Source organism: Lonchura striata, chromosome 35 (assembly GCF_050655825.1).
Source record: "Lonchura striata isolate lonStrDom1 chromosome 35, ASM5065582v1, whole genome shotgun sequence".
NCBI classification, from domain to species: Eukaryota; Metazoa; Chordata; class Aves; order Passeriformes; family Estrildidae; genus Lonchura; species Lonchura striata.
In genome coordinates, this window is record NC_140737.1 from 10,659,543 (window position 1) to 10,669,857 (window position 10,315).

The window sequence follows — 10,315 nt, forward strand, 5'->3', positions numbered from 1 at the left end:
AGCAGGATCATCCCACAAGTGCTGCAGGAATTGTCTGCAGGCTCCTGCAGTGCCTGGTGCTGTTCCCTTGCCAGAGGCACCCCAGGCCAGGGGGGCACATCTGGGCTGCTGTGTCTGGCTCTGGGGCTCCCTGTTCTGGGAGGTGAGGAGGAGCTGCAGAGGCTCTGCAGGACTGACAGGATGGGCTTTGGGGCTGTGAGGAGAAGCTGAGGGACCTGGACTGCTGGAGCTTCTGAAGAGGAGGCCCAGGGCTCCTTCTGCAACTTCTCCAAGGGTGGTTTCAGAGAATCCCAGAATCAGCAAGGTTGGAAAAGACCTTGGAGATCATCAAGTTCAACCTGTGCCCTGACACTGCCTTGTCTCCTTTGATGGTTTTCTTCTTCAGAATGAACAACCACAACTCACAGTTCCATGCGGCACCACAGTGTCAGAATTGTTCCCTCAGTTCCCAGAGTCCTTGCAATGGAACAATGGCCTCTTGATTCCATTGTCCCCAGGCTCTCCCAAGGGTCTCCTTGGTCCCTCAGTGTCACAATGGTCCCTTGGTTCCACAAGGCCCTGCAGGGTCACAGTGGCCTCTGTGGTCCCACCAGGACCCAGACTGTCACAATGCACTCCTTGCTTCCATTCAGCCCCACAGTGTCACAATGTCCCCATGGCTCTGTGGTGCCATGTCAGACACAGTGTCACCATGGTCCTCTTAGTGCCACCAGGCCCCGCAGTGTCACAGTGGCCCCTTGCTTCCCCAGGGCCCTGCAGTGTCACAATCACCAGAGAATCAACCAGGGTGGAAAAGATCTTGGAGAGCATCAAGTCCAGCCTGGGACCCAACACCACCTTGTCACCCAGACCATGGCACTGAGTGCCACATCCAGTCTTTCCTGAAACACTTCCAGGGACAGTGACTCACCCACCTCCCTGGGCAGCCCATTCCAATGCCCAATCCCCCTTTGTGTAAAGAATATTTCCTGATGTCCAGCCTGAACATCCCCTGGTGCAGCTGAAGGCTGTGTCCTCTAGTCCTGTCCCTGTTACCTGGGAAAATAGCCTGACCCCCACCTGGCTGCACCCTCCTGTCAGGAAATTGTAGAGAGGAGCTTCCTCTTCTCATGGATAAACAATCCCAGCTCCCTCAGCCACTCTTGTGCTCCAGACCCCGCACCAGCCTTATTGCCCTTCTCTGAATACGCTCCAACTCCTCCATGTCCTTCCTAAATTGGAGGGCCAGAACTAGACGCAGCACTCGAGGTGCTGACCAAGCACTGATGAGCACAGGGGAAGAATCACTGCCCTGGTCCTGCTGGCCACACCATTCCTGATTGATAGGAGTGCAAAGGGTTGCATGAGGGAAATGGTGGGGAGGGAGTTGGGCCAAATTGTTATTCATTGTCAGTGAAACATTCAAACTACATTAGAAGCTCCTGTGGGTCAATATTAATTGGACATTGTTGATACCAATATATAAACAGGAACAGAAAAAAGGACAAAAAATTCTCTCTGCATTATTTTCAGTATAGCATATTCACTTCTGAAATCTGCCTCATTAAACACAGAAGAATTGAAGACTTAAATTATTCCCACAAGCTTCTCTGTTTTATGCATTTGTACAAATGTTTAGAGCTTTTGTTTTACTAAATTCCTGAACTAAAGAGCTCAAGAAAGAAGAGGCCTCTGGAATAGTAAAATTCATCAACAACCTCCAAGTGGCTGAGGATGCATCCCCATCAGAGCAGCAATGAGCAGAAATGGGCACAGCTCTGTGGCTGCCCCAGCTCTGGGATGGGCCCTGGGCCTGGAGCAGGAGCAGCTCTGGAGGGCCCCAGGGCTGGGGCTCTTGTGCTGGCCTGGGCAGATGGGATGGCAGGAGGGGCTGCAGAGCTCTCATCACCTCAGGCAGAGGGGAACAGGGCAGCCAGGGAGCTCCTTTGGCCTTGGCCAAGCCCCTTCCCCCATGGTGGGGCTGAGTCCTGGCTGAGCTCAGCTGCTGCTGTGCCCTTGGCAGGGGCTGAGGCCGTGGGGCAGTGCCCAGAGCAGCCTGGGCTGAGCAGAGCTGTGGGGCCAGAGCCGGCTGGGCTGTGCTGGGGAGAGGCCCTTGGTGCTGCCCAGAGCTCAGGGCAGCTGGCAGAGCTGGCAGGGAGCTGGGCTGGGCTGGGAGAGCCTGGCACAGAAACCATCAGTGTCCATCTCAGCCTGGCTGAGCGGGCAGGGGCAGGAAGATCATCCAAGGTCCACAAGTTCTCTGTGTGGGAGCTGAGCTTGTGACCCCCTGAGCCCTCCCAAGGGCTGGGGCTGTGCCTCCAGCTCCAGAGGAGCTGTGACAGATGGGAGCAGAGACAAATAATTCCTGCTGGATTCTTTATTGTGTTTGTTTATACAGGTGGCCTGGATCCATATGTAGACGAGGTGTTTTGTGTCAGATAACACTGGGAGAGTGATAAGAGTAATATTTCTTTGCTGAAAATTATCTTTCACACATAATGCACAATGAGAAAAAAAAATACACATTTTATCAGAAGAGCATCTGAATTTTTAGAGGATGAGAGACTCATTGATGTTCCAGCTGCCAAACCTGTTCAAATATTTTCCTCAAGTCTTCCCTGAGATGAGCGGTGACCACCAGAGGCCAAGGCCAGCCAGAGCTGTCTGTCCTGGTGGCTTTTTCCTGGGAGAACCCTTGCATATAGGGAATTTTTCAGGGGGAGTATAAATTTTGGCTGTGGACACCTGGAAAAAATTGATGGTTCTTTTCTATAGGAAGGAAAGCACAGATCCCCAGTTCTCCAGGGGATGATGAGAGGTGGCCCTCAATGTTCCAAGATCAGCTGGACCTGTCAGGTGGCCCCTGTGTCATGGTTTGACACTGGCACAATGCCAGCGTCCCCATGAAAATGCAACCCCACAAATGACTGCTGTGAAATGCAATCAGGAACAGAGCAGTGTAGGCGAAAGCTCAATAACAAAGGAGAAACTTTATTAAACTACTACTCCTATAAAATTAAAAAAGCAAGAAAAATTAAATCCAAAATTAAAACCTTCCAAAACACTCCTTCTTGCTCCCCCCAGTTCCAACAAACCACAGTGAGACACAACTTGGACCCCCAGTCAGTTTCCCACCCTTCAGAGGATCAATACTCAGTCCATCGAGGGAAAGAGGAGTCTCTCCTGTGCCATAGACCCCCAAGAAACACAGCTGCCATCTCTTGTGTTTCCATGTCACACATGGCACCACCCGGAGAGAATCTGCCAGTGTGACACTCTCCTTTCCATGTCACAGTGCTCTCACCACCATGCATGGACAGACTGCTCTTAGGATTTTTCTTTTCAAGGATGCTTTGCCAAGTGGAAAAAAAAAAAAAACAACAAAAAAAACACAGTTCTGTTTTTCATTTTTGGGACTGCAGTCCCGTCCCATTTCCCCCTGGGGCTGAAGGTCCAAGAACAGAGATCTTCTCTTCTTTTCTCTGAAGACAGGGGGCATCACCACAACTCTCCTCAGCTCTTCTCTATTCACTCCACTCCTGTTTATTCTCAGCTGCTGAAGCAGGTCTCTTGCCTCATCATGAATCCTCCTAAAATACAGTTTCTCTCTTGGAGGAGAAAATTGGTTCAGTCTATGGCTAACAAGAGAAAGTCCAGCCAAAAACCACTCCATCATCTCCTCTCACCTAGAATTTCTCCTTCTTACATCTCAGGCCCCAGACTGTCTCTTATTTTCTCTTTCAAATCGAGGAGGAATATATTTCCCAAAGCTTTCATCATCCAAGAAGGGGTTAAAAGTCCAAATTCCCCGGCCAGCTGGCCAGGCTCTCTGCCCAGACTTCCAGCTCCCACGCTGGGCACCTCCCGCTCCCCTCCCCTCTCTTGCTGTCTCTTTCTCTCTCTCTCCGCAGAGACTCTGGAGGGGGAATGCACACATCCCAGATTTCTCCACCCTTCCATCTGCAGGGGGCCAGCCTGGTTCCATCCCCTCCACCCTTCAGCCAACCTCAGTCAGGCCGTGGGGCTTCCCCTCCCCACCCAGCCAAGGGCTGGGCAGGGGAGAGGCTGCACTGCGCCCTGACCAGAACCAGAGAGAGCGAGTTCTCCTGGGAATTCTGCTTTTAACCCCTCTGTGTTCTCAGAGGCGTGTCCAGCCTCAATTGGTCACCCCAAGTGCCAATATCCAACCCCAATCACTGACTGGCTTGACCCTCTTCGTTCTGTGTTAAACCACAACACACTCCCAGGGTCTGGAATACCAATTCCCAGCCAGGAAAAAATGTTCCTGCCTTTGAATTTCCTTCCTATTATTTCAACAAATTATAATAAAATTATACATCAATAAATTAGAATAAAAAATTAAATAGGAAAAAAATGAAATATAAGTATTTCAGCTCTTAATACAATACTCCAACAATGATTTAACCCAAAACAACAATAACTATTAATGTAACATTACCAATAAATATAAATAAATAACTTATATACCAAGAAATACCTTTTGAAAGTTTCAACTCATTATCTAATAGACTTTAGATAAAAAATATCCAAAAAATATAAGATACAATCTAACACACCTTAGTAAAACAATTCAAATTACAAATTTACTAAACACAAAAAACCACACAACTATAATTTCTCATACATTTTAAGAAAATAATTAAACTTTAATAACATCCTTAACTACTCTAAAAAAATTAAATTATTTTAAAAAATTAATTGCAGATGGGTGGTTTTATTTGGATATTATTTTTTTGATTGTTTGGGCTAGATGGTTTTAAAAAAGGGATTTTTATAGGAGTTTAATCAGCTCAGGTGTCACTCTGCAAACAGAACTGACTGAAAATGAATGGGACAGGAATCAGTAACTCTGAACGTTTTATTTGCTATCAAATACATCCCAGAAACCCAGCCCCACACAATTCCCATCCCACCGCTCCAAATTGGAATCCCACTTCTACGAATCTCCTCCAACCCCATCTCACGCTGGCAGCTGTGGAATTGAATGAGCTTTGTGTGGGATTGAGTTTTTTTGAGGTGGAAACAAGCAATTTGAGGTGGGACTGTGCCGCGCTCCCGCCCCGGTTCCCTTTGTCTCAGCCCCGGCTAGCTCTTGTGGGGCGAGGGCGGGCAATGGAGGCACCCTCCGCCGCTCCCAGCTGGGGTTTGGAGAGTGCCTTTGTGGGTTCCGGGCAGCGCTAGCAAGCCTCGCGGTGGTAAATGAAGAGCGGATCCTACTGGGGGCTAAGTCCGAGTTTATTGTAGCCCAACGGGGCCAAATATCCTAGAACGGTGCCAGCCAACAGGAACAAGCACAAGGTGCTTGCACTGGCTTATAAACTGGAAGGGAGGGGTATCCAACGACCAATGGGGATAGGGATAGGGGGTGGCTCCGGGATGGGGGGATATGGTGGGGTCCAATGGGGGAAAGATATGGGGGGAGCCCCAGGTCCTCGCCCAATCACCCGGTGCCCTGAGTAGAAGCTTCTGGATGGATGGGAAGGGGCACCGAGTGATAGACAAGGCACCCGGGGGGGGGGGGGTAAAATGCCTCTTTCAGGGTGATGGATACTGGAAAGGCGGGAAGGGGGGACAAGGCGGGAAAACTGGGGGTAAACCAAGTTGTATATGAGGGTACAAAGGAATAAACCAATACATAATACAGGGATAATAAAACATACAAATAACGCAACTCCACAGGACTGTGCCTTTAAAGGTTAAAATTCAGTTGTTTTCAGTGGGATTGAGTGGTTTTGTGGTGACAGAACCATTCCTCTTGGCTTTTGAAATTCAAAGAGATGGAGAACACTGCCCAAAATCACCCCAGAACCTACAAATCCTCCAGAAGTTGAGTTCAGACTGTTCAGGGAGGGTGCAGCTGCCGGTGGCAGGATCAAATGAGACGGGTCTTGGTTCCAGAATCCATTTCTTACCCCCCAAAAGACAGGGTAAAGGCAGGGCCGTGGGGTTTGTATAGGGTATCCCAGGGGTGGAGTTAGGGTTTGGGTCAAGGGAGGAATTACTGGCAACACAAGAAGGGTGAGATCAAACTCCTGCCTCTTAGCAACAGGGGCACTCCACACAGAATGCGTCCCCAAATCCTAAATTCCCCCTCAGACTCCTGTAAAATGGTGCGACTTCTGATATTTTTGATCAATTTCTTTAATTTAACCCTGCTTTGTCTGTGTTTAAAGAATAAAGATGAATCAGAGGAAAATTAGGGCCAAATCAAAAGGAGAAGCAGCCAGGTTTGTTCCCAACATTGAGCACAGGGAATGTGGGTCACCAGACCTGTGCCCAGTGTGGGTCCTGCAGTGGGGGATGGAGCTGGAGCAGAGCACAAAGCTTTTCCTGCAGTTGGGGTACTGGCAGGGTTGCCCTTACCGATGCCTCCGTTGGTGTTTGGTCAAGTCAGAGCTCTGGGTGAAGCTCTTCCCACACTGGGGACACTTGTAGGGCCTCTCCCCGGTGTGGATGCGCCGGTGCTTGACAAGTGTGGAGTTGTGCTTGAAGCCCTTCCCGCAGTCGGGGCAGCGGAAGGGCCTCTCATCTGTGTGAATGCGCTGGTGTTTGAGGAGATCAGAGCTGGTGTGAAACCTCTTCTGACACTCAGGACACTCATAGGGCCTTTCCCCAGTGTGGATGCGTTGGTGGATGATGAGTTCTGAGTTCCAACCGAAGCCCTTCCCACACTCCCCACACTCGTAGGCCCATTCCCCTGTGTGGATCATCTGGTGGCGGATCAGGTTGTTGCTCTTCCTGAAGCTCTTCCCACACTCCAAGCACTTGTAGGGCTTCTCCCCATCATGAAGCTTCTCAGGGACCACCAGCTTCGAGCTCTGGCTGAAGCTCTGCCCACCTTCCTGGCCCAGAGTGGGTCTTTCCTCCTCAGAGCATCCTGGGCTGGGTTTGCAGACCCTCCTCCTGTGGTGTCGCTGGGGCTTTTCCTCCCTGTTGGATTCCTGTGCTGTGGAGCCGCTCAAAACACCCTCTTCCACCAGGTTCTGCCGTGGGGATTTGTCCTCTCTGGTCTCCATCCTCAGCTTCTTGTCTGGGGTAAGAAGGACAAGGAGAGGACAGGATTTACCTCAGTGCCAGAGGGAAGGGCAAGGAGATGCCCCCAGTGCGTCCCTGGCAGGAGGGCACCGGCAGCGGGGCTGTCCTGCAGCTGGGGGCCATGCTGGGCTGGGAGATGGAGCAGGAGAGAGGGAGAAAGGGGCACTGACTTCCTCCTCACCTGCCTCGGTGTCCCAGGGCATCTTCCTCTTCCTCATAGCCTTCTCCATCTGGCAAAGGGTTGGGGATGGGAAAATCTGTTTTGGGAAGAAAACAAGGGATAAGCACAGTGAGGTTTGTACTGGTTTGAAGGCAAAACAGGGAGAGTCTAAGACAGAATGACAATTGAATAAGAAAATTAAAATCAAGGCAATAATAGAGAAACACTGGCTTAATCTGACAAAGTCAGGATATAACCTGACACCCCAATAATAAGAGTGGTGGTAGCAGTCTGACGAAATGGTGGCTGCAGTCCAGCTGGAGTGATGAACATGATTCTGTCAAAGCAGTGATCCTGTAGAAGGGTCTGGTCTTCCTCTGAAGGTCCAGTGGTGCTTATGGAGCTCTTGTCCTCTGGGAATGCAGTAGGCAAGGTGGTCCTGGTGTTGCAAATGGTGAGATTATATCCAGGCAGGAATGCTTGGTTCCTCCCCCTGGGCGGAGCATCCCACAATGGGATGATGGAATTTTATCAGTGCTGCAGTGACACTCAATGGCCCATTAACAGAAGATGGCCCCTGGTGGGCGTTATCAGGGCTGAGCCATGGAAGAGATAAAGAACACTGCCCCACCTGTTGATAACAGTTTATGGAGATGTTGACTGAAAACACTTTTGGTTACATCTGACACTGAAACCTGAAACAGTGAGGCAATCCCTGCTCGGGGTGGGGGGTGAACACCACCCCCCTTACCCAAACTGGCTCAGGTGTAAAACCCTCACCCTGGGAAGGCCACGCACACAGGGGACAATGTCACACTTCCCCTGCCCCAGGGGAGATCTCTGTCCCTGTCACTCCCTTGCTCTCTCCCCTTTTCTCTTTCTTTGCATCTCTCTCTCTACCTCACATTTACTGATCAATAAAATCCACTTTGGATTTGGTGTTGTTAGCACCTTAATTGGGGCAGGGGCATCTCTAACAATTTTATTAACCAAACTGCAATATTATTTTGCACTGTGATTTCAGGGCACTGTTGTCTGACCCCAAGTTCCTTTGACAACAGCCTGGTTCCCTCCCGTACGGAGGTTCTGCCTCTTTCCGGAGGAACTCTTGGAAACTTGGATACAGCTTCCTCTGAGTGACTTTCGGGAGACCTTATGAGGAAAGTGGAAGTTGTGGGTGGCCAGGGTAAAGAAAATATGATACCAGCGAGACTGACAAGGATCATTCACCCCAAGGTGAGAAACACAAGGCTACTAAAGTCCTACAAGAAGCCCAGCTCAAGTTATTTTACAAATAACTCCTGAATTCACAGGGTTGGGAGGAGAATCATTATTTTCTTCATCCCTGTCACCTTTGTGACAGCTACACAGACCGTTCTCTTCCTTTTAATAATCTGTATTGGGTCAAATTTCCATGTTTCTTTTTTCGGAACCTGCCATCATCTGAGCTGGAGTTGTGCTGGAACTGATGAAATTTGGAATTACAACAGAATTGCTTCTGTTGTTGGTCTATTAATTTTTGGGATTTGTTTGTGTTTCCATCAGAAGTGACTTGTGGGAAGAGCAAATCTTCCTCAAGGCATTTTATAGAGGGTTAAATTTGATTTCTGCTGAGTTTGTTTTGTCCAGTGCCCAGGGGTTGCTCAAGGGGTCTCTGGTTTTGGTTTGGCTATAATTTTCTTCTGATTTGTCTTTATCACTTAAAAACACCTGAAAAATGACTAAAAATAGTATTGACCAGAGATGTCAAAAGTCCCACCATTTAAAAGGCATTTGAGGTGGAATTTATGATTTAGGTACATATTCTGGAGGATTTGTGGGTTCTTGGGGGATATATGGGACTATTCTCCATATCTTTGCACTCCAAAATCCAAGGTGTCTGTTACCTCAAAATTACTCAATCCCATCTCAAAATGGCTGGTTCCCACCTCACTCCCATGCCAAAATTACTCAGTTCCTCAGCCTCCAGGATGAGATGGGGTTGGAAGGCAATGGGGAGAAGTGAGATCCAAATCTGAGGGTGTGGGATCAGAATTGTGTGGGGCTGGGTGGGTGTGATTTATTTTTATAATAAATAAAACTATCAGAATTACTGATTTCTGTACCATTCAGTTTCTGTCAGTTCTGGTTTGCTTTCCAGAGTGCTGCCTTCTCAGCTGATTTTATGCCCTCCTGTCCCAGACTGAAAAGCAAGATGTGTTCTTTTTGCCATCTGTATGGCAGTTGTCCTGTGTTAAGTGGGCAGTTTTCCTTATCTCTTCCACAATCAATCCTCCCTCAGGGGAGACATCTGCTGATAATGGGCTATTGAATGTCACTGCATGACTGATGAGAACTATAACATCCCATTGTGAGATGTTCTGCCTGGAGGGAGGAGCCAAGCATTCCTACCTGCATCTAGTCTTGAGATTCTGGCCCACCAACACAGCTCTTTCTGTGCTGGATTTCCCAGAGGAACAGCTGCCTCTTCCTCTTTAGAAGAAGACACCCATTCCTACAGGATCACTTCTCCAACAGAACCACACCTGACACTCCTGGAGGACTGCACCTACAGTTTCCATTGGACTGCGGGCAACACCCTGTCCAACAGGGAGTCACATTGTATTCTGTCAGTGTGGTTTTAGTTTACTGCCTTGTTTATTTTATATTTTAATTTTCTTCCCTAATAAAAAACTGTTATTTCTGCTCCCATATTTTTACCTGAGAGCCCGCCTTAATTTCAAATTTATACCAATTCAGAAAGAGTCTACATTTTTCCATTTCAGGGGAGGCTCCTGCCTTCCTTAGCAGACACCTGTAATTCCAAACCAAAACACCTCCTTTCTCTCCTGCCTTCCTTTTCCTGCTCTGTTTCTCTCTCAGTGTCTCCTTTGACCCACGGCAGCTCCCACCAAAGACCCTGCCCTGATTTCATTCCCAATCCATGAGCTACGACAACCATGGGTGAAGTTATGATGGCTGGCAGTGAAATGTCACTGTAGGATCAAGCTCTACTTGTTTTTTGGCTCTTTCATAAGAGCTTTTCCTTCAAGGGCAGGGACATATTTTCCTGGCTGGGAACTGGAATTCCAGCCCCTGGGAGTGTGTGCCATGGATCCCAGAGGGGCATTCCCGAGGCTC

General features: G+C 48.9%; 1 protein-coding gene across 1 annotated transcript; it reads right to left on the reverse strand.

The window, feature by feature from the left end:
- Positions 1-5,779: 5,779 nt before the first annotated feature.
- On the reverse strand, positions 5,780-7,635 carry LOC146764382 (uncharacterized). Its single transcript, XM_085565361.1, has 2 exons — positions 7,206-7,635; positions 5,780-7,022 (listed from the first exon to the last, which is right to left on the reverse strand). The coding sequence occupies exons 1-2, from the start codon at positions 7,263-7,265 to the stop codon at positions 6,360-6,362; spliced, it is 723 nt and encodes a 240-aa protein (XP_085421487.1). The 5' UTR covers positions 7,266-7,635; the 3' UTR covers positions 5,780-6,359.
- Between the last annotated feature and the right edge of the window lie 2,680 nt (positions 7,636-10,315).

Coding starts and splice junctions, on each gene's coding strand:
- LOC146764382 (XM_085565361.1), bottom strand. CDS start 7,265: ATGGAGAAGGCTATGAGGAAGAGGAAGATGCCCTGGGACACCGAGGCA. Junction 7,023..7,205: donor CCGAGGCAGGTGAGGAGGAA/GTCAGTGCCCCT, acceptor CCAGACAAGAAG/CTGAGGATGGAGACCAGAGA.